At 54.2% G+C, this 26,057-nt stretch overlaps 1 protein-coding gene across 7 annotated transcripts; it reads left to right on the top strand.

The window, feature by feature from the left end:
- Nucleotides 1–1,216: 1,216 nt before the first annotated feature.
- Nucleotides 1,217–24,304, top strand: LOC100069576 (cytokine receptor common subunit beta). 7 transcript variants are annotated; one of them, XR_011433705.1, is made up of 15 exons: nt 1,224–1,309; nt 7,462–7,678; nt 8,684–8,807; nt 10,466–10,656; nt 11,653–11,748; nt 13,497–13,632; nt 13,794–13,951; nt 17,598–17,737; nt 18,691–18,853; nt 19,773–19,863; nt 20,090–20,147; nt 21,005–21,108; nt 21,771–22,867; nt 23,100–23,229; nt 23,583–23,987. XR_011433705.1 is itself a non-coding variant. In XM_070254445.1 (14 exons), exons 2-13 carry the CDS (start codon nt 7,603–7,605, stop codon nt 22,849–22,851), a joined length of 2,418 nt encoding a protein of 805 aa, XP_070110546.1. In that variant the 5' UTR covers nt 1,224–1,309; nt 7,462–7,602; the 3' UTR covers nt 22,852–22,867; nt 23,100–23,987. The 7 variants fall into 7 exon arrangements, 5 of the variants coding, with proteins under 5 accessions (XP_070110547.1, XP_070110546.1, XP_070110549.1 ...); XR_011433707.1 differs by lacking the exon at nt 11,653–11,748 and having other exon boundaries at nt 23,583–24,304; XM_070254445.1 differs by having other exon boundaries at nt 23,100–23,987.
- The last annotated feature ends 1,753 nt before the right edge of the window (nt 24,305–26,057 follow it).

Raw genomic sequence — 26,057 nt, 5'->3', positions numbered from 1 at the left:
CACTGCACCCAGCTTGTATCACCAAGTGAGGCTCCCCCATTGGTGTGCCCGGTCCTGTGCCCGGCTGGACAGAACCAGAGAGAGAAGGGAGAAGGCATGAGCTCCGGAGTCACTGTCCTCAAGGAGTCACTCATTCGTTTATTCATTCATTTGTTCACTTGTTCGATTATTCATTCCACACGCAGTCCCAGGTGGCACCTCTGTGCCAGGCCAGGTGTGGACAATCAAAGAAAGAGCCGTTAGCCAGGTTGGAGGGCAGACATGGAAACTGGACCATAGGACAGTGTGGGAAGGTGCAGGGGAAAAGAGGAACTAAGGGGGATAAAAGCACTTTCAGTTCACGCCAATTGAGGATTAGCGCGTGCCGGGCATCATCTCCTCTGATCCCTTCAAAACCCCTTTGAGGTTTGTAGATGAGCATCTTCAAGTAACAGGTGAAGATGCTGGGGCTCGGAGCAGTTACAGGTGGGCGTTTGCATAGGGTCGCCGTGTCAGTCTGCTTGGGCTGCCGTAACGACATACCACAGACGGGGGGGCTCAGACAACAGACCACCTGTCTCATGGTCCTGGGGCCAGAAGTCCCACATCAAGGTGCCAGCCAATTCCATTCCTGGTGAGAGCTCTCTTCTTGGCATGTAGATGGCTGGCCGCCTTCTCACCGTGTCGGCTCACAGTGGAGAGAGAGTGAGAGACCTTGAGAGAGAAAGGACGTTCTGATGCCTCTTCTTATAAGGACGCTTATTCTATTGCATCAGGACCCCAGCTTTATGACCTCGTTTAATCTTATCTCCATAAGGCCCTGTCTCCAACACAGTTGCACTAGCGGTTAGGGTTTCAACATGTGAATTTTGGGGAGACACAATTCAGTCCATAGCACTCACGCTGCGAGCAGTAGGGGAGGGGGAGTCCAGCCCAGGTCCGTCTGGCTCTGGACTCTCACCTGCTCTGGTCATTGCAGCCACCTCCCCCTGCATCCCCCTGGGGGCGTCCGGGAAGGCTGCATGGAGGAACTTTGCATTGAGCTGGCAGTTAGAGGGTGCGTAGGAGTTCACAGGGAGACAAAGTGGGGTACAAGCACAACATTACAAAGTCAGTGAGGCTTAGAAAAAAGTGGCTATCTTGCTGTCCACGATTCTGGGAAGCTGGGCAATCTTGTGAAGAGTCACTTGCACAGAAACAGGCCTGGGCCAGCGTCGCTTCCTCTTTCTGCCCCTCCATTTCCTAACGACGTCAGCATAAATAGGAAGCGTGAGAGGCACTCTGCTCCCGGGAGACTCCAGCAGCAGGCTGGTCTGTCCAGCGCAGAGAGGTATGGCCCAGCTTTCGGGGGCAGGCTACGGGTGGGGCGAGGAGCGGGGGCCGCGTGGGCAGCCTGGGATGGAAGGGCCAGGGAGGGCCTGGGGTTGAGTGGGCAGGGGAGCTCCAGGGTCTGGGGAGGTTAGGGCTTGGCCACTCAGCCAGGCATTGGAACTAGGGGGTGGAGGACAGAGCTCTGGACTCAGATATCTGTGCTGTCCCCTGGTTTGCCACTGAGATGTGACAGTGAGAATGTTCCCCCTCCACTTTGGGCTTCTGTCTCCCTATCTTTAGAATAGGGTATTAGACCTGACAGTCCCTGACACACGGCTTTAAAGGTGTATGTTTGTGTGTGTGAAGGTACGTGAGTACACATGAGGGGTGTGGGGGCAGAGGAAGAGGGATGCAGAAGGTGGTACCTGGAGATCTGCTCCATTCAGACTCAAAGCTCAGTGTGGCTCAGTAAGCTCAATTTAGGAGCTAAGCAGGGTTGTCTCTTGCCCAGATGACCTTGTCCAAGGGCATTGACTGTTCTTGAGCACCAATCATTCTTTTCCCCCCAAACATTGTATATTGACCTTGCACCCTCTAACTCTGCTAAATTCACTTGGTTCTAATAGCTTTTTTGGGTAGGTTCCTTAAGGTTTTCTGTGTACATGAGTATCATCTGTGAATAGAGGCAGTTTTATTTCTTCCTTACCAAAAGGCATGCATTTTACTTCTTTTTCTTGACTGATTGCGTTGGCTGAGACCTCCAGCAAATGTTGAATAGCAGTGGTGAGAGTGGACATTCTTGCCTTCTTACTGATCTTTGGGGGAAAGCAGTTGTAGCTTTTTCATAGATGTCTTTTATCGGGCTGAATAAATGCTTTCGTATTCCTACTTTACTGGCAGGTGTTTCGTTTTTCTTGTATCATAGATGGGTGTTGAATTTCGTCAAGTGCTTTTTCTGTGTATATTGAGATAATCATTTGCTTTTTCTCCTTTAGTCTGTTAATGTGCTAAATCACATTGACTGATTTTCAAATGTCAGACCAACTTTGCCTATCTGGTGTAAACCCCACATTATCCAATTGTCTTATCTTCCTTATATATTGTTCGATTCAACTTGATAATATTTTGTCATGGATTTTTATGTCTACATTCATGAGCAATATTGATCTGTAATTTTTTTTCTTGTAGTGTCTTTGCTATAAGGGTATTAACGGCCTCATAAAATGAGTTGGGAAGTGTTCCCACCTCCAAGTTTGTGTAGAATTCGTATTATTCATTAGCACTCATTGGTGAAGCCACCTGGGTGTGGCATTTTCTTTGTGAGAAGGTTTTTAATTATAAAGTCAACATTTTAAACAGATACAGGCTTATCCAAAATTTCTAATACTTCTTGAGTTAGTTTTGACAATTTGTGTCTTTTAAGAATTTTTTCCATTTTATCTAAGTTGACAAAAACATGGGCATAAAGTTGCTCGTAATATTTTCTTATTATCACTTTAATGTCTGTAGAATCTGTAGTGATGCCTGCTTCTTTCCTGATACTGGTAATTTGCGTCTTCTCACTCTCTTTTTGTTTTTTCTTGATTAGCCTAGCTAGAGGTTTATAAATTTCATTGATTGAAAAAAGAAAATAGCATTTGAATTTTCTCTAATTATTCTTGTTTTCTATTTCATTGACTTCTCTTATTTTAATTATTTCCTCCTTTTACTTATTTGTGTTTAATTTATTCTTTTTTTCTTGCATCTTAAGTTGGCAGTTTAGATCATCAGTTTTATACCTTTCTTCTTCTCTGAGATAATCAATTAAAGCATAAAATTTTTCTCTAAATACTGTTTCTGCTGAGTCCCTTTTCACTTTTTTCAGTTCAAAATATTTCTGATGTTTCTTGTGACTTTTTCTTTGACCCAAGGCTTATTTAGGAAAATCTATTTTCCAAATATTTGGGGATTTTCCAGGTATTTATCTATAATTGTTAGTGACCTCTAATTTGAACAGAAGACACTATATATGATTTCAACTCTTTTAAATCTATTTAGTCTTGTTTCCTGACATAGAATATAATATATCTTGGTGAATGACCACGTGGAATTGAGAAGATTGTTTATTCTGTTGTTGCTGGTGAATATTCCACAAATGTCAATTAGGTCCAGTTGGTTGATAGTATTGTTTTAGTCTTTTCTATTCTTAGCAACTGTTTCACCAATTACTGAGAGAGGACTGTAGAAATATCCATCTATAATTCTAGATTTGTCTATTTCTCATTTCACTTTTTTCAATTTTTGCTTCATGTCCTTGAAGCTCCCTAGTGAAGTACATACTTATTTTAGTTTGTTACGTTTTCTTGATGAACTGACCCCTTTTGCATTATGAAATGTCCATCTTTGTCCCAGATAACAATCTTTGTTCTGCTGTATGTTGATATTAATATAGCCACACCAGCTTTCTTATGATCAGTATTTGCATAGTATCACGGTATAGCTTTTCCTATCACTGTACTTTTAACCTTTCTGTGACTTTGAAGTGGTTTCTTAAAGACATCATTTTGTTGGGTCTTGTTTGTCTAAATCTGTATATCCAGTCTCATAATCTGTGCCTTTTAATTGTAGTGTTTGTGCCATTTACACTTATAATTGTCATAGCTATGGTTGTTTTTAAGGCTATCATCTTGCTGTTTTTCTTCTACTTGTCCTATATGTATTTTATTCCTTTCTTCCTCTTTTCTTGCATTCTTTGGCTTTAATTGAACTTCTTTTAGGGTTATATTTTATCTCCTTTATTGGCTTGCTTTATTTAAAAAATTTTTTTTAGTAACTACTCTAAAATAGTATTTCTCAACTGAAGCGATTTTGCCCCTTAGGGGACATTTAGTAATGTCTGGACAGATTTTTGGTTGTCACAACTGGCAGAAGAATGGAATGCTACTGGCATCCAGTGGGCAGAGGTCACAGATGATAGTAAGCATCCTGCAATGCACAGGACAGCCCTGCACAATAGAGAAACCCTGCTGTACATGTTCAATGGGCAGCTATAATTTATCATAGTTTAGCTTCAAATTATATTTTACGATTTCACATGTAATGTAAGAATTTACATCAGAATATTTCCACTTCCTCCTTTTGCCTCTGAGCTATTGCTGTCACATTTTTACTTCCATAATATTATAAGCCCTATGATGCCTTGCTGTGATTTTTGCTTTAAATAATCAATGATCTTTTAAATTAAAAAGGAGAAAAAATAGTTTATATTTACCCATATTTATCATTTTTGGTGCTCTATCTCTTTATGTAGATTCACATTTCCATCTAGAATCATTTTGCCTCATCCTAAAGAGCTTCCTTTAACATTTCTCATAGTGTAGGTCTGTTGGCAATGATTCCCTCAGCCTTGGTTTGTCTGAAATGTCTTCATTTCACCTTTGTTGTCAAAAGATATTTTCACTGGATATAGAATTCTAGGTTGGCAGGGTTTTTTTTTCACTAGTACCTTTAATATTTCCTTCATTGTCCTGTGGTTGTCATAGATTTTGATGAGAAGTCGGCTATCAGCCTTACTTTTGTTACTATGTATGCAATGTCTTTTTTCTCTGGCTGCCTTGAAGATTTTCCTTTCATCACTGGTTTTCAACAGTTTAACTACTTGCTACTCATTAGTTAGCAAGTTCTTTCATTTTTTTCTAATTTTTTTTAAGTTATACATCTTACTTTGTACATACAGAAGAGCACAAAAGCTTACAGTTACCATTTCAGAAAAATAATAAAATGAACACGTGGCTACGCATCACTCACGTTAAGAAATGTATTCCTCCCACAAATATGCATTGCGAATTGTTCTAAGTAATGAGATGCATCAGTGAAAAGAGAAGACAAAAAAATGTTTGCCCTTCTGGAACATGGGGGGAGAGAAAGATGATGGAAAGAAATGGAGCTAACGGAGAGGGAGAAATAACAAACACAAAAAATAAGTGTTGTATAGTGTGTTAGAAAATAATGTGTGCTCTACTGGGTAAGGAACACCAGGGTTTGGAGGAGGGAGGAGGAGGGTCGAGGTATGTCTCACTGAGCAAAGAATTGAAGGAGGTGAGGCAATTAGGCACGTGGATATTGAAGGGAAGAATGTCCCAGTCAGAGGGAACAGCCAGAGCAAAGACTCTAAGGGAAGAGCATGCCTGGAGCGTTTGAGGAACGCTCAGGAGGCCAGTAGGGCTGGAGCACAGTGACCTAGGAGGGGAACAGCAGGAAAGGAGACAAAGAAGAAATAGGGGGCAGATTTTGTAAGCCGTTGGAAGGACTCTGCTTGTATGCTCCCTGTAATGGGAGAATCAGTGCCTAGTTTTTATCAGAGGATTGACATCTGTTTATGGCTTCTGTCTTGTGAATAGATGGTGAGGGGAGGTGAGGATGGGAACAGGAAAATCTGTTAGGAGGCTTTCCCACAATTCCAGATGAGATATGATGATGACTTGGACCAACGGGTTGCCAGTAGGGATGGAAGAAAGTGGTTGTTGGCATGGGCGAGATCCTGGTCAGAGTAGACAGAAGGGGTGGATGGGGCTTGGGGATGCTGAATGCAGACAACTCTGAGGGAGTTTACTGAAAAGAAGGGAAGAGAAATAAGGTGCAAGATGGCGGGAGAAAGTGGGACCAAGAAAAAGTGTTTTTTAAAGATGGAAGAAATTACAGCACTGGTGTAAACTGATGGAAGTAATCCAGTAGAGAGGCCCAAACTGATGCTATCGGAGAGAGAAGGAGGGGGGATTTCTGGAGCCGTGTCCTTGAGGAGGCAAGCATGGGTGGATCCTGTGCAGTAGTTGGGGGGGTGGCTTTGGACAGGAGGATGGAGAGTCCATTGGTGGCAACAGGCAAGGGCACAGAGTGTGTGGGTCATGAGACGTCTGCAGATGCTGGTGATGAGAGCCTGTGGGGCTTTCTGATCAGTTTTCCCAGGGAGGGAGAAAGCAGGTGGAGGCTGAGAGTGAGAATGGGTGCAGTGGAACTGGAGGTGTAAGGGGAGAGGAGCAGGTGTGAAACCACCTCCCGGGAGATGGGAAGAGCAAGTGGACCAGGGCAGCGTCGGGTGGGGGGTCTGGCAACACGTCTGGATCACTGTCAAGGATTTAAAGCAAGACCAGTTGATGTGGTTTATTTCGGCTGTGCAGGGACAGCTAAGTGGAGGGTTGGAGTCAGCCACAAAGTTGTGGTTTGCCAAGATGGAGAGACAGAGGTGGGAGGGCGTTGAGGACAGATACTTATCAATTTCTGTACCCGGAAACCCTGCTTCCTCCTTGCAAACCCCATCTCCATCACGTCCTCCTTCCTACCACCTTTCCCAGGCAGGAGATAACTGCTGTGCCGAATTCTTTGTTAATCTTTCCCTGGTTTTTCCTTAAAGGGCTGCCTTTAAAGAAATGTATTGCTAAACAAGAAATTATTAATCGAATTCTGGAAAACTGGGATGTAATCACAGACCTGGCTGGTAAGGGAAGGACAGTATTCCCACTGTCCGACAGAGGCTCCCAGGAGAAGGAAGCCAGACAGAGTCTCTGGGTCAGGGACCAGCTCCAGCTCCCCCAGGGTTTATAGGAGCCCTCGTGGGGCAGCTGGTCCCCACGTGGTTGTCCCAGAGCCTGGGTGCGGGTGTGAGTTTTGTAGGTTTCAGAAATTTTGAGGAAGAAGAGAAGCTGAGACGCCTGACTCTGCTCTGCTTGTAACAGATCAGGGAAGGCCAGCGGCTCAGCCTCCTGCAGGGGAGAGGGAGCGCCCGGGCGACGTGGGAGGGGGAGCAAGCACACGGAGTCATGGTGTTGGCTGAGTGGGGCCCAGGCTGTGCTTGTGTATCCTCGAGACCTAGGAGACGAAAGGCTCCGTGTGAAGGAGCTGGATCCCCAAAGCCCACCCACCCAAAACACGTGTCAACCCCGCAGCTGACTCTTCGAACACGCAGTGCTCACACCAACACCGGGGTGACTGGTAGAAAGCTGCGGCTGAAGGGACCACCTGGGTCCACAGGAGGAGGCCCTCATCCAGGGTCCCAGCGGGGGCAGCAGCAGGGCCGGGGGCCAGGCCTCCTACTCCCCTCCCGTCAAGGCCTTCACCCCCTCACCCCCTCACCCCAGTCATGTTCATGCAGAAGAGAACGGTGGGGGCCTCAGCCTGTCCCATCTCTTTCTCCAGTCCCTGGGGGAGAACAGCAGTGGGTGGAGGACAAGAGCTGCTGAGATAGGCCTGGCCTCCGGGACAGCGAGGACCCTCAACCCCACCCACAGCCAGAACCCACCGGTGCCAGCCCCCTATTCATCTGAAGCTGACACAGACATGGCGCTGACCCGGCGGCTGCTCCCTGTCGCCCTGCTGGCTCTGTGCTGGGGGCTCAGCGTGGCAGGGGCCCAAGGTGAGCCTGAATGCTCCCTCTGCTTCTCTGTCCCCCTCCCCGCTGCTGGGCCCCTGTCCTGAGGAAGCTCCCACACCCCAGCAGCTCCCATTTTCCCTCCCTCCCCCCTCCCTCCGCCCTCCCTTGCCTGTTTCTTCTCTCTCTCTGATCTTCCCTGGCGTCTCCCTCTTCCTCCTCCCACACTCCTGCTCATTCCTCTCTGGCCTCCTGTAAACTCCATCTCCACTTGCATCCCTTCTCTGCCCACATTTCTCAGTGTGGCATTCAAGGCCTCTAACCTCCAGGCCAGCGGTTCCAGTTTTTCTCTGCCCCTCCTCCCCCACCAGACACTCTGCTGCTCTGACGACGACCTTGACCGGCTCCCATCTCTGCGCCTTTGCTCCTGGGGGATCCTTGGTCTGGGGGTCTCTCCCTGCTTTGGCCCCAGCATCCTCCTCCTGCCTGGAGGCCCAGCTGGGACGCTCCTTGGGCTCCCGAGGCCCGCGAACCCTCCTCCCCGGGGGCTCCCAGAGAACTTGGCTTCTCTGATAACCGCCGGAGCCACAGTCCCTTCTCCCACCATCAGGCCCGGCAGCTGGCCAGGAGACCAGGGTGGGGAGGTCAGGGAAGGGCTCCGCCACGCTGCCTCTTAGAGGGGCTTTTGTGCCTCTCCTCCCAGGCTGCCCCGAGGGTCAGGGCAGGGCCTGTGCCTGACGCACGTCCCGTCCTGGGGTGGGACGGAGACCTGGTCCAGGAGCAGGACGCAGCTGGGGCTCAGGGAACGCTCTGTGATCGACCAGAATATTCTGTTTCTCTCCAGACAGCAGGGTCCGCAATCAGGACCCTCACACACACAAAGCCCCCGGCCCCGCCCAGGGCCCCTGGGTTCTCTGCCTCGCTGCCGGGAGCCTTGACAGGACTCTGGGGGACCCCCCAGTGCCCGGCGCCCGGGAGGGGCAGGGAAGGGTGGTGGCTAGGACACCTGGAGGGGAGAAGTGTGACCCCTTCCTGTGTCCCCCTGGGCAGGGACCGTCCCGCTGCAGACCCTGAGCTGCCACAACGACTACACCAGCCGCATCGTCTGCAGGTGGGCGGACGCGCGGGACGCCCCGCGGTTCCTCAACGTGACTCTGCACCGCAGGCTGAACGAGTGAGCGACACCCCGGGGGCCCGGGGGCAGGGAGGGGCCCCACCACGTGGGGCTGTGCTGGGTGGGGGGCAGAGAACAGAGGAGGGGAGGCACCGCCTGGGAGCTCCTCCTCCGGCGGGCGGCCTGCCAGGCCCAGGTGCTGGTGTCTGATGTCGGGGTTTCCCGGAAAAGCCGTCTACACTAATGCGGTTGATGATGGTGATGGTGACAGTCTCATTTCATCACAAATTAACAAAACCGCCCCACGGAGCGTGTCTCAATCCACTGTCACTGTGAGGCAGGCAGGGCCGGGATGTGCCGCCCGGTTCACAGAGGAGGAGGCTGAGGCCCTGGAGGTGAGGTCCCTCCCCCGGCCACACGGTGGGCGAGAGGCCGAGCGGGACCAGTGCCCTGTGTCTGGCCTGCGGGTGGGCTCTGTGTCTCCCCGAGGCCCGGCCACCTCCAGGGTGTGGGTCTGCTCCTCTCTCCTCACGTGGTCTCCTGGGCACATGCTGTGTGGGAGGGATCCTCACACCATTCCGGGTTTGGGGAGAGTCTCGCTCACCATAACAGAGACCATTAAACAGCCAGCGTCACAGGGCAGCCCCCAGAGCCGGCTCCTCAAACCCCCAGCATCGCCCCTCAGCTCTCTCTCCTGCTCTCCCGGGAGCCTCCATGCTCCTTCTCCACTCTCCTGAGTCCCTGCTCCACCTTCCCCCCTCCGCTGTGACCCCTCCTCCTGCCCTGAGACCACAGACACCCCCAAAGGAGAAGCTCCCGGGCTCCTTCCATGTTCACCGGGCCCCCCATATCGGCCTGCCTCCCTGGATCTGGCTGTAGGATTTCCTGTCCCTGTCCCTTCTGAGGCCTCAGCTGGGGTCCCATCTGGTCTTGCTGCTCAAGGACATTGCTGCCACCCTGGTGCCCACTCTCACTGTGTGGTGGATGGGCCTTCCCCTGGGATCATCTCCAATCACTGAGCCCACGGCCCCGACTGGCTTACAGATGCCGCCCAGGGCTGCAGGTCCTAGTGCCTCTTGACCCCCTCCTCTGGCCGGGCCTGTCCTCTGCTTCCCTTTGCATCAACACTACACTACCTTCTCCCATGTACCTCCCCTGAGCCCACTCTGATTAAGGATGTCACCCCCACACTGGCAGCCAGCTTCTCTGTCAAGATCACCTGTGACCTCGTGTGGCTGAACCTGAAGGTCATTCTCTGTCTTCTTTACTTGACCCGTCAGCCTCACCTGGCACAGGTGAGCCCAGTGTTCTCCACTCGACCTGTAGGACCGTCCCATCCCAGGTGGGCCCCGTGCCTCTCCAGCCTCCGGAGCTCTTTTGCTGGCTCAGCCCGGTACCCGACCCTACACCGTGGGATGCTCCAGGGCTCATGCCGCCTGCTCACGCCGCCCTCCCTGACCCCCCCATTTCAAGTTGCACCCTAGCCCCCCCTTCCCCGCGGTGCTGTTGACGTTAGGTCTTCTCTGTTTGAAACATGACATATTTTATTCACATGTCCCGTGTGTCTCCCTCCACCAGGATGTGGCTCCGGGGGCAGGGATTTCTGCGTGTTTTGGTCACTGGCCCTGGACAAACTCTCGCACGTGGTAACACTCAGTAACGTCTGTGAACGACTGATTCTTCTTCACTTGAGGCTGACCCGTGTCCTCTCCTGGCAGGGACCCCCCACAGCCAGTGGCCTGCCGTCTCAGTGATGACACGTCCTGGTTAGATGACTCTTGTCTCAGCTGTGTGCCCAGAAGTTGCGTCATTCCCTACAAGTTTTTCGCCCTTGCTGACAGAGACTACTTCTCATTCCGACCAGACAGGCCTCTGGGAGCCCAGCTCAACATCAATCTGGCCCAGCATGGTGAGGCCTGGGGGCCCTGGCCAGGGGTGGTCCCTGTGTGGACTGTGGGCCCTACGGGTGGCTGGATGGCAGGAGGCGGGCCAGGGAGCGAGCGTCTTCCAGGGGTGGAGACCCTGGCTCGGGGTTGGGTTTGGTCTCCTGGGGGAAGAGTAGGTGGTCTCCTTGTGATGGGGGCGTTGGAGCAGGTACAGCGTGAGGGTCCTGGTCAGAGGCGCCTGCCTCACCTCACCCTGGCTGCTCCACCGCCTGCCAGGACACTGCCTGCCAGCACTGAAGGCGTCCCTTCCAGAACATTCCTTCCTATGCAGTCATAAACTATATCCTGAAAACTCTCCCATTAACATGATTTCATCCAGTCTCTACAACAACCCATTGTATAGATGAGGCACTTGAGACCCAGAGGGACGACATGACTTTTCCAGAGTGCCCCCACTGGGCAGTCCTGACAGCGATGGGTCAGACGTGCCAAGCGCTTCCTGCACTGCAGAGACGGAGGTCACCACCTGGTGGCCCTCGCTGAGTGGCCCCAATGTGTGCGCCACGTGTGTACAGCGGCCCATGAAAGCCAATGGTCTTGAGTGGGTGTCGGCGATCATTTTATATAATTAGATTTTATTTGACAATAAATTAGAAAGAAATATAACCGACTCTTCAAACTGGTGCATGCAAGGTAACAATTTCTTAGAATGAGGCTAAATTAAAAAGACGAGTCATATAAAAGTTACGTTGACACGGCAAAAACCACATGTGTTGACACGGTCAAAACCACATACGTTCCTGGCCTTTAGGAGACACTGCTGGTTCTCACGGAACCCTCAAAACAATACCAGATTAGTTGCTATTGTTGTTGCTATTTGACTGGTGATGAGACGGAGGGAGGGAAGTGAACACCCACAGCCTCTCAGCGGCTGGTGGCAGAGCTGAGATTCAAACCCAGGAAGGTCTTAATTTAGCGCCCGAGGTCACCAACCCTGGGCCACCCTGCTGTCCTTGCAGGTGTCAGAGGGGAGGGGGCTCGGCCGCTGTTTCCGGCCTTTCTTCATCCCGGCAGCACGAAGCTGTTCCCTAGAAGAGGGGACGGGCGAGGCCGTGGTGCGTTCATTTCAAACAATGTCTCAAAATGTGTGTTGGATGGTGAGAAAGAGGACGCTCCAGCTGGAGCTCAGGTACAGGCTGGAGAGGCCAGAAGCACCAGGTGTCCTCTTGAGTGATGGCTCACTGAAGGCGGGTGTGTGCCGCGTGCTGAAGGGCGGGGGGCAAGGAGCCCTTGGGGGCTCAGGACGGGCTTTGCAGATGAAGAGCTTCCCAGGGAGATCTGAAGGGTGGGGGGAGGAGAGAGCAGGAAGAGCGCTCCCGGCAGAGGAAACGGAGGGTGCGAAGGCTGGGAGAGCCTGGAGGGTAAGGCAGGTTGGAAAAGCGGTAATAACTGTGTCCCGGGAGCATCAGGGTCAAGAAGTCTGGACAGCGGGAGGAAGGAGAGGGGAGATGCTTCTGTGCCCTGCAAAGAGGTTAGAGGTCACCCTCTCTCCAGAGATCAGCTAACTTCTGCATGGTGCTGGATCGGAAGAAATTTAGGCTTTGCAGCCAGATGGTCTCAGCTGCAAATCCTCAACTCTGCCGTTGTAACGTGAGAGCAGCTGTAGAAAACACGTAAACGTGTCAGCTGTGTTCTGATAAAACTTTAGTTTGCACACAATTTTGAATTTCATTTAGTTTTGACGCGTGGCAAGATATTTTTCTGATAAAAAGAATTGTGACAAAATGTAAAAATCCATCCTCAGCTTCAGGCCACACAACAAGCTGTGGGCCAGATTTGTCCCTCGGCCGTGATTTACCCAACCCTGCTCCAGAGGGTAGTGTGGGAGCCAGTGAGGGAGCGTCCCATGGTCCGATGAGTGAGGAAGCCCGGAGAGGCGAGGGCTACGAGGGTATGGGTCCAGGGTGGGAAGTGAGAGCCAGGCTGGATGAGTGAGCCCATGAAGCAGTGTGAAGATTCACCCTGGAGGGAAAGGATGAGGTACAGCCCGGATGAAGGGAAGTTGGAGGAGCAAAGCATAGTTAGGGAAGAGAATCCATTCATTCACTGATGTCCCACCACTGGGCATCTACATTTGCCAAGAGAGCACCGAGCAGCAGGGCAGCATCCTTGTCCCCATGGAGCTTACAGTCTGGAAACCAAGGAAGGCTTCATGGTGGAGGAGACCTGCACAATTTAGGAAGGGGGGAGCATTGCCTTCTGGAACATACCGTGAATCAGCCAGTGGAGCCTGGAAGTCTGCTGGGACTCCTGGCCGGGTAACAGAGTCGAGCTGGGGTGAATGCCCCTCTGCGGGGAGGGGCTCATTACAGCTCCCGGACAGAAGGGGTCAGGGGGTCCACACTGTGCGATTCCACGGACCTCCTGTGCCACCTGTCTAGAGTCACTCTCCTCGGGCCCCATCCGCACAGTGACCCTGCAGAGGCGGCAGCTGCAGCTTACTCACTGCTGGGCCCCAGGGTGCCGCACACGTTCTGACGGGGAACAATCCCAATAATAGTGACAGTGGCCTTGCGAGCAGCTCTGTTGTCCTGCGAGCTGTACCGCGTGCAGACACACCAGCGTTGCTGTGTGACACCCCTACCCTGGAACGTGGACGCTCTCCCGTTCACACAGGCGTATGGAGGTCCACGGAATTCTCTCTGATCTGTGCTCACCCGGCCGGCAGGTTCAGGCTGACGTTTAAGCCCTGGGCTCTTTGGCCCCACGGCCCGTGGTCTCTCTGCGATGAGTCTCATGGTGGCCGCTGAGAGCCGGGCATGAGCGAAGGAGGGAGTGAGTGAGGGACTGTCTCCCCTCCCAGGGGACGAGGCCCAGCCCCGGGACCTCCAGTGCTTCTTCGATGGGGCCGCCGCGCTCAGCTGCTCCTGGGAAGTGAGGACCGAGGTGGCCAGCTCGGTCTCCTTCGCCCTCTTCTACAGGTCCAGCCCTGATGCGGGGTGAGTGCCCCCTCCTCCGTCCCCTCCCCTCCTCTGGCTGTGCCCTCTCCAGGCCTCCTCCTGGGTTTAGGGGCCCCAGCAGCAGCCTCAGCTCATCCCGAGGTCTCGTCTCCCCCGTGGTCCCCGCCTCCCCCCATCCTCACCTCTGCTGTGGTCCTCAGGGAGAAGCAGTGCTCCCCAGTGCTGCAGGACCAGCCCGGCAGCCCCTACATCCTGCACCGATGCCAGATCCCCGTGCCCGACCCCAGGACCCACAGCCAGTACCTCGTCTCTGTTCGGCCAAAGGAGGAAGAGAAATTTATCAAGAGCTCAGAGAACAGTGAGTTTGCCCCCAGCCTTCTGTGCGAGGGTCTTGGGACAGCTCTGTCTTATTGTGTAACCCAAGTAAACTCAGGGCTCCTCACGGCCCAGTCTCCACGTGCGTCGCTTTTAACACAATGCAGTCCAGCAATGCAAACTGAAGTCATTCTAATCGTTATTTGAAGTTCTCAGAAAATACGTAAGTGATGCAGTTGATAACATGCCAGAACAATTCTGAAAATACTCCCCCCATTACTTCTGCTCTGTGTTCTCTTCTCAGCCTGCAGTGTCTGGACCTCTTAGCCCCCCGACTTGGTCCTAATTACCCTCTGCACGTCACCCCTCAGATGTCTGTGGTCATTCCACCCCTCCTATGCTCCAAGGTGGACGCTCCCTTGTCCGTCCCATCTGCTGTTCCGCTTTCCCCACCATCTCTCTAAATGATGAGTCTGTTTTTCACTTGTCCAAGCCAGAGACCTTGGGATCACAGCTTTCTCTCAAATGCCACGTCCAGTCCACCAGCAAATTCTGCCATCTGTACCTTTGAAATGCACCTAGAATAGGCCCATCTGTTTACCACCTCGCCTTGGTACAAGCCACCATCTCTCTGGATCCCGGATCCTCACCCCTGGCTCCTCCCAGCCCCCCCTCTTACCTCCTAGCCTTCCCTTCAGCGTCTTCCCAATCCAGCAGCCTGTGGGACTCTCTTAACACATTATCAAATTGTGCCCCTCCTCTACCCGAAAACTTCCAAATCCTTCCATCCTGCACAGAGCAGCAGCCGAAGTCCCTGTCACAGACCTCCTCCCCTGTCCCGGCCCCAGGGCCTCCTCTGTGTTGGTGACAATCTCTTGCACCCTCCTGCCTCAGGGCCTTTGCAACTGTTGTTTCCTCTGCTGGGAAGCTTTGTTCTCTCAGGTCATCAGGACTTCCTTCCTTATCTCCTTCAGGCTTTTGTCCAATATCGCAGTCTCTGTGAAGCCTTCTTGGAAAATCGTATTCAACACAGCTCTCCCACCTGGAAATCATGATGCACCCTCTTGTCTCACTTCCCTTTCCCACAGGACTTACCACCACCCAACACGCGTTTATCCAGTGTGTCCACTTCCTGAGGGCAGGGGCTTGCTCTGGTTACTGCTTTCTTCCTGTGCCCACGTTAGCAGCGCAAGACAGACAGCAGGCCCTCAAAGTGTGTTGACCAATGTCCAAACATTCCAGAAAGTACAGGCCTTCCCCCATCTGCTGTCTGCTCTCTGTCCTTTGTCCCCCTCTTCCTCCAGGGTCCTCCCTCGCTCCTCTACCTGCCGTGGGTCTTCCTGGGATGGGGGTGGGGAGGAAGGGGTGAGGCTGGCGGTGGGGACGAGGGGGATGGAAGGAAGGCGTTTCTCCTTCTTGAGGCCTTTGAAGGAAAACGCGGATAAAAAATAACAATGTAGGTAAATATGATATTATTATTATCGTTCTTATTGTCTCTGCCGTCCGTTGAAGGCCCCAAAGAGAAGAGAGCTCTCACACTTGCGTCGCACTTTAATGTTACAGAGTGTTCCGTGCTGTGTCCTTTTAATTGTGAGGGCCGAGCCTCTGGGCACTGGGTCAGGCAGCGGGTCTGCCGGACAGACCCAGGCTGGAGTCTCCGGGTCGCCCCTAGATTGGCGGCCTCGCTAATGCCCGGTGTCTGTCCCCGTAAACGGGGGCTCCAGTCACACAAGAAAGAAGGCGATCAGCCTTGGAGCCCAGGTCTGACTCTGGAGGCTGCCTCCTTCTCCATTCGGAGATCCTGCCTGGCCACCCCTCACCCTTCCAGAAAAATCCTGGAGCATTTCCTGCTGCAAAGAACTGGAAGTCTTTCTGTTTCTGCACGGCCTGAAGCCTGAGAGAGCTCCGACCTGAGACGAATGAGGCCAGCCCTGCAGAGGAAGGCCGCTCTGTCCTGTCGGACCCGGTGCACAAGCTCCTTCCCCTCTGAGCCCAGCAGTCCCCGTGACAGCCCGCTGGTCAGTGGGCAGAAAGCCCACTCTTAGCCCACTCACATTCGCCCTTCTCTCCCGTGACCCTCACACCTGACTTGAGGGGAGGCAGCAGAGCAATGGTGACCGTGGTCTTTGTTTCACAGTGGAGGAAGCTGAGGCTCAGAGATGGGAGGCAACTGGATGAAGTCACATAGCAAGTGCAGAGCCCTGGCTAGAATCTTCCGCTTCTGTGTTAGTTTCCGGTTCTTGCTGCAACAAATGACCACAAACATAGTGGCTTAAACAACACACACTTTCTCTGACAGTCCTGGAGGCAAGAAGACGACAGTTGGTCTCACTGGGCTAAAGTCAAGGTGCTGGAGGCCTGCACGCCCTCGGGGGCCCTGGGGCAGAATCCATTTCTGGGCCTTTTCCAGCTTCTAGAGCTGCACTAGCTGGCCCTGGTGTCGAGTGGTTAGAATTCAGCGCTCACCACCACGGCCCGGGTTCATTTCCGGTCGGGACCACACCACCCGTCTGTCGGTGGTCATACTGTGGCGGCTGTGTGTTGCTGTGATGCTGAAAGCTATGCCACCAGTATTTCAAATACCAGCAGGGCCACCCATGGTGGACAGGTTTCAGCAGAGCTTCCAGACTAAGACAGACTAGGAAGAAGGACCTGGCCCCCACTTCCAAAAAATTGGCCGTGAAAACCCTGTGAGTGGCAGCGGAGCACCATCTGATACAGTGCAGGAGGCTGAGAGGATGGCGCAGAAAGACCGGGCAGGGTTCTGCTCTGCTGTCCACAGGGTCAGTGGGAGCGGAATGGACTCGACAGCACTGATGACACGGTGGCATCTTCAAATCTCTTCCTGCTTCTGCCTCTCTGCCTTCTCTTTGTAGTCAGACCTCCCTCCTGCGTTCCTCTGATCAGAACCCCTGTGATTACGTTGAGGGCCCACCTGGATAATCCAGGATGATGTCCCCATCACAAGGTCCATTTTGCTGTGTAAGGTAACAAGCTCCGGGGGCAGGACCCGGATTCCGTAGGGGCTGCTGTTCAGCTTCCACAACCTCTCATCATGGCACGTCCTGAGGGGCACCCTGAGGGGGAGTGGACACAGGGCCACCCGAAAAGCCTGACCTGTGTCCAGGACTAATGAGGGGACACGTGTCCTCAGTGAGTGCCTCTGAGTTCCCTCCTGAGAGTCTGCACTGCATCCCATCTCAGGAGGACAGGCGCCCGTTCTGTGCCCAGCAAACCCACGTGGGCAGCAGCAAGGACAGGCTGGAGTCATGGGGGAGAGAGGTCCTTTCCGGGGCCAGGCGCTCGGCCTTCTCTCCTTTTGAAGGTGGCGTAAAGGCAAGTGTCTGGGAGAGACGCTCTCAGAGCGATGACTCCAAATCCGCCAGGTTAATTCAGAGTAAAAGGCCCAAGAGGGCCAAACTTGGGACTTCCACCAGCACGAGTAACCAGGAACCCAGCCACGGCGCCACTGCCCAACAGACAGTAGTTTACCTCAGCACCTCCCGGGGTAGGGCTGCCCAGCCGAGGAAAGATGCTGATGCCCCACTCGGGGCACAGAGACCCCGAGACAGGTGGGACCAGGGTCCTGGGCCAGTGGAGGAGTCACCAGTGACCAGCATGGAAGACAAGGAATGTTCGATCGGAGGGATATTAGGAATAATCTTCCCTAAAAGTGTCCCTCCCTCCAGTCCAGATGGCGCCCCCGACACTCAACGTGACCAGGAGCAAAGACGGCTATGTCCTGCTCTGGAAAGCGGAGGAAATGATGTACAAACACATAGGCCACACCTTCCAGGTCCAGTACAAGAAAGACACAGCCTCATGGGAGGTGAGGGCCTGGGCCCCGGGAGGGGCTGGTGTGGGGAAGGGGCTGGGAGACAACACACAGGAGGGCGACACCTGCCAGGTGCCTGGCTCCCAGCAGGTGACCCGCAAGAGGAAGCCACTGGGACTTGGTGTCATGACCCCAGGTGGTCAGCAGGTCACCGTCCCATCCCTTGGTGAAGGAACTGAGGCTCCCGGAGGTCATGTGACTTGGCCAAAACTAACACAGCCAACTCAGAATTGCAAAGGGGGCATAGACGCCAGGGTGGGGAGGGCGGAGGGACAGCTGCATGAAGGGTTTGCCAAAGTCATAAAGGGGACAGTTCTTCAGAGGAATCTCACCTGGACTCAGACGTGCAGCTGGTAGAGCAGAGCAGCTTCTGTGGAGTCAGGCAGGGCCCCGGCCGGGGCTCCGTCTCCTGCCCCCACCCCCAGGCAGCCCTTGGGGCTGTGTCCACAACCTGGGGCTCCACAGAGCCCAGATCAGAAACCTGGCAGCCAGCCCCAGCCATTTAGTCTGAAAGTGGGAAACTGAGGCCAGGAGGGGTGGGTCAGTGGTGGAGCTGGGAGTGGGCCTGGGCTCCTGAGCCCCGTTCTCAGAGCCCAGAGTCCAGGCATCCTGCATCGCTTCCTGGGGAGGCCAAGTGGGTGCAGGCTGCCCCGGAGGAGCTGGGAGGTTGAGGGGTCTCCAGGTGGGTGGACGTGTGACTCCTCGGGGTTTCTGGGCCTCAGTGTTGTCACGTGTCACAGGGTGCGTTGCGGGAGATGCAGCCCGGTCCTGGACAGTGCTGTCCCCCGTGGGGCTGGGCTGGTCCTCCACGGTGGGAGTGACCTGGGGATGTGGCTCCAGCTGGGGACTGGCACCTGGCAGGCAGGCTGGGGTGCTGGGACAGGAGGGGCGGGCTGCTGGGCACCTGCCTCACCTCGGCCTGCCTGCTCACACACCTGCACCCACAGGACAGCAAGACAGCGTCGCTCCAGAACGCCCACAGCATGTCCCTGCCATGGCTGGAGCCCTCCACCAAGTACCAGGCGAGAGTGAGGGTCAAGCCCACCCCCGGGAGCTACAATGGGATCTGGAGCGAGTGGAGTGAGGAGCGCTCCTGGGGCACTGAGTGGGGTAGGTCTCCCCGGCCACCTCTCCCCCCCACCCCTGGTGCAGCCCAGCTGGGCAGAGGACAGGAGTGATACGGACACAGAGATGTGACCCGGCCCCACCCAAGCATCCTTCCCTACCACCTGTCACTAGTCATTGGAAAGGGACGCCTGGTGAGCAACACAGGCTTCAGGTGAGGTCCTGAGAGGCAGAGAAGAGCAGGTTTCCCCATCACTCCTCCCTCAGACCAGACCTTAGCCCTCTAATAATATGGCCCACAGTTTCATTCGCTGTTATGGCAGCCACTGACCCAGTGACCTCTCAGCCTGAGTTCCTGTTGCCATGGCAGCAAACAGCAGGAGCCGCAGACTGAGGCCTGGGACCAGAGGTTCCGGTCTGATTTCTTCATCTTCCCCACTTCCCTGCTCTGGCTGCTTTTGTTTCTCCCTCACATTTCCCCACAGGGGCCACCCGGAGACAAGGCAGGACTAGGTCCCCGAGGTGGCTGAGGAGAGGATGGAGGAGGTGGGGAGCAAGCACCCCAGTCCCAGGCAGCCCGAACATGGGAGGAGCCCCAGGGAGAGGGCCACAGTCAAGAGGAAAGGAGGGCTGGACATCGGGCCCCGGGGAAGGAGAGCCGGGGAAGTCCTCCATGATTGTCATAGGCTGCAGTTATTGTCCTCCCCACAGCACATCCTGCTACTGGAAAGGCTCTCCCCACGGTGTCCTCCCCAGCACTTGAACGTTGCGCGGGGTGCAAACCAACACCCTCTTCTTGTTTGTGTCCGTCCTCCTGCCCCTTTTGCACCCCCCTGAAGCCCTGAGCTTTGGGACCCCTGAGCCTGCACAGACCGGGTTAGGGCCCTGAGCATCCACCTCCTGAGCCTCCAGCCTCTCCCTCCCGAGATGCTAACGCTCCTTTTCCCCACTTCCCGCCCGGAAGAGCTGTCCGTGTGGGTCCTGGCACTCATCATGGTCTTCGCCACCCTCGTCTTGCTCCCAGCCCTGCGCTTCTGCGGTGTCTATGGCTACAGGTAAGGGGACTCCATGATGGGGGTGCAGTCCCCAGGTCCCCAGGGGCTGCCAGGCACCCACAGCCGGCTCCCTCCTGTCCCTGCCCTGCCATCCACTCCCTGAGGGCCATGGACAAATCCCAGCCTCTCCCTGAGCCTCAGTTTCCCCTCTGAGCTTGGGGAGCATGAGCATGGCCCAGCGCTCCACAGGCCTCTGGCAGCTGTGACCTCCCCACTGTCTTTCCAGGCTGAACCAGAAGTGGGAGGAGAAAATCCCCAACCCCAGCAAGAGCCACCTGTTCCAGGTAGGAGCTGCCTGGGAGGGTGGCTGGGTGGGCGGGGCTCCTCTGCACCTGGCCCCTGCCCCAGGCCAGGTCCTCCTCCCCTGCCTGTGGGCTTGAGGGCTGGGGCCTGGGCAGCCAGGGAAGGGGCGGGGAAGCTGCAAGAGCCGGGCAAGCACCTGCCGGTTCATCCCTGCCGTCCTGGGCCCTGCAGATGCCCAAGGGCCCTGCCCCCGGGGCTCCCAAGGACCAGGGGAGAGCTGAGTACACGGGGACAACAGGAGTGCAGGGTGGGCTCAGGGAGCAGCTAGTTCTACTGGGGATGGGCGGGGTCGTGGAGGCACGTGGCTTCCTGGAGGACAGGATGTCAGGGCTGAGCTCTGAGGGTCCGGGGTGGTGCCAGGTGGGAAAGGCCGCTGCAGGCAGAAGGTATGTGAGGCTGGAGACAGGAGCCCTGCAGGAAGGGCAGTGGGCTGGGCAGTGAGGCTGGGGCCACCATATGTGGCTGCGATGACCTCGGGGTGGGCATCCACGCGAGGGTGAAGTGGCCCTCCGGTCAGGAAGGCGTGGCCGGCTCTGCCCCTGGAGGGGCCCTGGCCAGTGTGGGGAAATGAAGGGTGAGCGTGGAGGCAGCATCACCCAGATCAGCAGACTCGAGGGAACTGGGGCCCCCGCCTTGGATGCAGAGGACCCAGGGAAGTCCCAGTCCTCTCTGGCCTCCCCTTCCTGGTGTCACAGGCCCAGGCTGGGCCTGACCAGGCTGAGATTCCTCCCATGCCTGGGGGCTCACTGAGGCCTCTGTCACCCCCTGGCCCTCCCCCCACCGTTGGTTTCTCAAAGGCCCCCACAGCCACAGACACCAATGTCCTTTCTCTTCCCAGAACGGGAGTGCCGGGCTGCGTCTCCCAGACAGCACGTGGACCCTCAGCAGCAGGAGCTCCCCACCCCAGGGGCCGTGGGGCGGCCGCTTCCCTGAGCTGGAGAGGTGAGTGTCTGGGCGTGGGATCCCTGGAGGGGAAGGGGGACACCATCATGCACATCGAGGGCTCAGAGGAGGCAGCCTCGCGCCTGTGGCCCCTGAGGAGAGATCCTTGGAGGCTGGTGTGCACGACAGCAAGAGGCGCCCCAGCTGGACAGCGGGAAGAACCTCCTGATTCCCGGGTCAGGGAGGGACCTCAGACTTGACCCGGGGCGGGAGACTGGAGCAGATGGCTTCTCCCTGCCCTCCTGCCTTGACCTCTGGGGGTGGCCGAGGGGATGCCGACCCTCATGGCATCAGCATGCTGCCCCCAGCTCACCACTGACCCTCAGGAGAGGTGACTACATGCCAGGGAAGCAGGAAGGAGGGAATGACCGAGCAAACACAGGCTCGCAGTGCCCGGGGCCCTGACGCTGGGGCTGTCAAGGAGCAGAGGGTGCGAGGGTCACCATGGCAGAGGACACCCTGAGCAGGAGCACAGGAGCTGGCAGGCGGGGTCGACGGGGACACTGAAGGGATGTCCAGCATCCCCTCTGGGCCTGCCCCTGTCCTCGCCCTGCCCTGTGCTCCCTGTGAGCCAGGGTGTCTGCCCCCACCCCGAGCCTGTACTGGGCCTGAGGTATCTGCTCAGGGTGGTCCCCACATCTCTTCACCTGTTCTCCCCACAGGGTGTCCCCCATAGACTGTGGGCACAGCGAGGTGTCACCTGTCACCACAAAGGACCCTAAAGATGCCCAGGACTCACCATCTGAGCCTGACACGACTCTGGCCCCCTCAGACCTGCCAGCCGAGCGGCCCTGCAGCCCCCAGCTGGGCCTGGCTGCCCCCTCGGGCAGGCCTGAGAGCCGGGTTTCTGGCTTCGACTTCAGTGTTCCCTACCTGGGGCCACCCCACAGCCGCTCCCTGCCTGACATGATGGGCCTGCTGGTGGCCCCACAGATGGACATGAAGCAGAGGCCGCTGCCTTCAGGATCCCTGGAGTACCTGTGTCTGCCTGCAGGCGGGCAGGTGCAGCTGGTCCCGCTGTCCCAGGCGATGGGACAGGGCCGGGCCCAGGATTTGGAGAAGAAGCCGAGCCCTAGGGCTGAGGGGAGCCCCTCCCTGGAGTCCCGGGCAGACCCCGTCCCTCCCGCACCTGGGCTGATGGTGGGCGGTCAGGGTCCAAAGGACAGCCCCGCAGCTCTGCCCACTGCCTCTGGGGGTCCTGCAGACAGCAGCGTGGCCTTTGGTTATGTCACCACGGCCGACCTGACCTTCACCCCACCCGCAAGGGCCCCATCTGTCTCCCAGGCTCCCCGTCTGGGGCTCCCCTCAGACCAGAACCACAGCGTCTGTCCTGGACTGGCTGGTGGGCCCCTTGGAGCCCCGGCCCCCATGAAGCCAGAGTTTGAGGGCTATGTGGAGCTCCCCCCGACCATAGGCCAGATCCCCAAGTCCCCTCTGTTCAGTCCTGCTCCTCCTGCCACCAGCAGCCCTGTCCTGAGCCTGGGGGAGCCCCGGGCAGATGCTGCCCCAGTCTCCCCACATCCCAAGGGCCTCCTGGTCCTGCAGCAGGTGGGCGACTACTGCCTCCCCTTCAGCTTTGGTGCCTGCCCACTCCCCCTCCAGGCAAGCCCTCCACTCGTGGAAGAGGGACCTCCGACTAAGATCCCCTGGCCCAATGCCCTGGCCCGGCCAAGTGTGAAGGACCCGGTGTCACTGCTGGAAAGGCATCAAGCCACTGCCGGACCCACCATCACCCGGGGGTGACAACAGGCCTGGAGAGGTGCGGCCGTACCCTGCCTCAGCTGAGCCTCTGGGTCCTGCCTTTCTCCTTGTTCCACCCCTTGGCTCCTTCCCCTGAATTTTCTGTGTATCCAGAGGAGCCCACAGTGGTGAGAGCAGCGGTTCTCAAACTTTCTCGCGCCCCAGCATCACTGCAGAGCTTGTGAAACCCAAAGGTTTTGATTCAGTAGGTCCTGGGAGAGATCTGTGAGTTTGTCTTCCTGCCATCCCAGGTGATGCCGATGGTGGTGATCCGGGGACCGCACCCTGAGGACCCCCTTGTGTAGCAGAAAGCGCTAACACAGCAATTTCCCTCTGCCCACCACTCACGCTGGACCCTCGAGCATCTCTTGAATGATGCAGGTGCGATTGTCATTCATCGCCCACATCTGCATTGTCTAATTATTGTGTAGTGGGCAGGGATTGCTCGTAATCAAGAGTTTTGATTCTTTGTTACCTTTTTATAGCTGACTTTTAATTTTATTGTATTGCGGCAGGAAATGTAAATTCCTACTCTGGAATTTCTTTGAAGTTTTCCCTGTAGCTAAGTAGATCCACTTTTATATATAAATTCCCTAGGAATAAGAGAAGAAAGCAAGAAAGGATCATCTCTCTTTATGTATTACATACATGTTATGTTATATTATATGTTATACACTTACAAATATACATAGTCACCTGTATAGTCTCACTTGTTAATTATTGTTTTATGTAAGTTGTTTCCAGAGGCAGCAGACAGAAGAGGACAGCAGGCCTGATTCTACAGTGAGACAGTCTGAGTTCAAACCCCAGCTCAGCTACTTACTACCTTTACATGAATTCTCAACCTTCTCCATGCCTCTGCTTTCTCATCTGTAAAATGGAGTGATAACCGTCAGCTCTTACATAATTTCTCTCATTCATTCACAAATATTTATCGAATGTCTGCTGTGTGCCTTGTACCGGGCCAGCTCCATGACTCCTTGCAAATATTTATTTTATTAAGTGATCTGCCAAATAGGAGACAAGTGTGTTGAATTTGCCAACTGGGATTTCGGTTTTATCAAATTCTCTTATATGTATAAGGATTTGCCTTACGGATTGCCCTGTGCTGTTCAGTTTAAAAAGGTTTGTGATCATTATATCGTCAAGGATTGCTATTTTTTGCTGTTGTAAATATCCTTCTTTCTCCTATTTAATACTCTCGGCCCTAAATTTTGTTTAATCTGATATTAACACTACCACCTGCATTTTATTGTTGTTATTGTCATTAGCATTTGTCTAAGTATATCTTTTCCATCCCAGTATTTTCAACTTTCGAGTCCTGTCTTTGAGGGGGTGTGTCTTGAAAACAGGCGAGAGCTGTGTTCAAAAACATCCACTCCGGTCTGAGGATCCTTGTCTTCATGGCTGCTTGCTTTTCTTGTGATAGCAAATAGATATTTGCTTTTTTGTTTTATTTCTTCTTTTTCACTTTCCTTGCTTTTGATACATTAATACACTTTAAAAAATATTGGGTTTATTTACACAGGTAACACATAAACATAAAAAATTCAATTTGAAAGTTTGTAGAATAAAGATGTCTCAATTCCATCCCCTCCCCAGAGGAAGCCCTCTCGTGGGTTGCTGTGTGTTCTCGAAAAGTGTTCCTGTTGCATTTATAAACGGGAGCTTAGATTGACTACTTCCCTCTCCCCTCTACAAAATGTGGTCCTACTCAGCGGATTGTTCTGGGCCTTGGTTTTTTCAGTTACTGTATCTTGGAGATCTTTCCACAATAGTCAGTCTTTTCAATGACTACACAGTCTCCCACCAGATGGGCGTGCCGTGGCTCTTCCATCCCAGGCAGTAACGAAGGGAGCGTATTGTTGCCCTTCGCATGGTTTCTTTTTCTGGAAGGCAAACAACATGGCAATAAACATCCATGTACCTATATTTTAGGGCATATTTCCCAAATAATGTTAGACACAAAATCACGAGGTCAAAAGGTGTGCATTTTTCGCTTTGCTTCATATTGTCTGAAAAACGATTTCCCACCAAAATGGTGTCTCGCCATTTTGATCTTTACGTGGTCAAGAGTACGAGAAGACGAGCCACAGACTGGGAGAAAACCTTTGAAAAAGACCCATCTGATAAAGGGCTATTATCCAAAATATTCAAAGAACTGTTATAATTCAACAACAAGAAAACGGACAACCCAATTGAAAGACGGACAAAAGAGCTGAAGGGACACCTCACAGAAGAAGTTGTGCAGATGGTAAACGGCCACACGAAAGGATGCCCCACGTCATCTGTCATTAGGGAATGACAAGCTAAAACAGCAGTGAGACCCCGCTACACACCTATCAGGATGGCCCAAATCCAGAACACCGACAACACCAAGTGCTGGCGAGGACGTGGAGCAGCAGGAATGCTCACTCACGGCGGGCAGGAACGCAAAATGGTGCAGCCACTTTGGAAGACGGTTTGGCAGTTTCTCACAAACTAAACATACTCCTACCATATGATCCAGCAACCTCACTTCTTGGTGTTTGCCCAAAGGAGTTGAAAACTGATGTCCACACAAAAACCTGCACACAGATGTTTATAGCCACTTTATTCTTAATCACCCAAATTGGAAGCCACCAAGACATCCTTTAGTAGATGAACGGATGTGAAAGACTCAGACACGCCTCAGCTCCCCCCTCAGGAAAGGACCAGCCACCCAGCTGCTGGTAGCCTCCAACTTTGCCTCCTTCCTTCTTCTCAGGGCGCCCCCAGCCAATGGCCGAGCCCACAAGGGCCCCGGGGCCTGGCCATTTCTGCCCACCGTGGGATCTTCCTAACAGGCAATTTTTGCTTCGAGCTTCCCATGGGCTGGCAGGTGTTTCGCCAGGTCTGGAAGGTCTGACGGTTCCTCCTGACCAGCTTTGCTTTCTCCTCTTTCCTTTCATCCCCTGTAAGTCCTCTGCATGTCCCTCCATCTCAGGGACGGCTTCCTGGAGGCCTCACACTGTGACACTTCCTTATCATCACCCGCTACGTGCATGGCTCTGGGCTGGGTTCTCAGGGGCATACAGGTGAGGGAGACATCGTTCTAAATACAAGGTCTCTCGGGACTTCAATGAATGAGAACGTTCATCCTTATTATTTAGCTCCCAGAGAAATACAAATATTTTTCATGGGCAGCTCTGGCTCAACCTCCCCCCACCACAGAAGCAGTTCCGTTTATG

Source organism: Equus caballus, chromosome 28 (assembly GCF_041296265.1).
Source record: "Equus caballus isolate H_3958 breed thoroughbred chromosome 28, TB-T2T, whole genome shotgun sequence".
NCBI lineage: Eukaryota > Metazoa > Chordata > Mammalia > Perissodactyla > Equidae > Equus > Equus caballus.
The sequence above is the reverse complement of the archived record's forward strand: the minus strand, read 5'-3'. Positions and strand labels throughout refer to the sequence as shown.

Excerpts from the sequence above, each read along its gene's own strand:
- LOC100069576 (XM_070254445.1), top strand. The coding sequence starts at position 7,603 with ATGGCGCTGACCCGGCGGCTGCTCCCTGTCGCCCTGCTGGCTCTGTGC. Across the intron at positions 8,808-10,465 it reads CTGCACCGCAGGCTGAACGA|GGACCCCCCACAGCCAGTGG; the intron begins GTGAGCGACACC and ends CTCTCCTGGCAG. Across the intron at positions 20,148-21,004 it reads GCAAGAGCCACCTGTTCCAG|AACGGGAGTGCCGGGCTGCG; the intron begins GTAGGAGCTGCC and ends TTCTCTTCCCAG.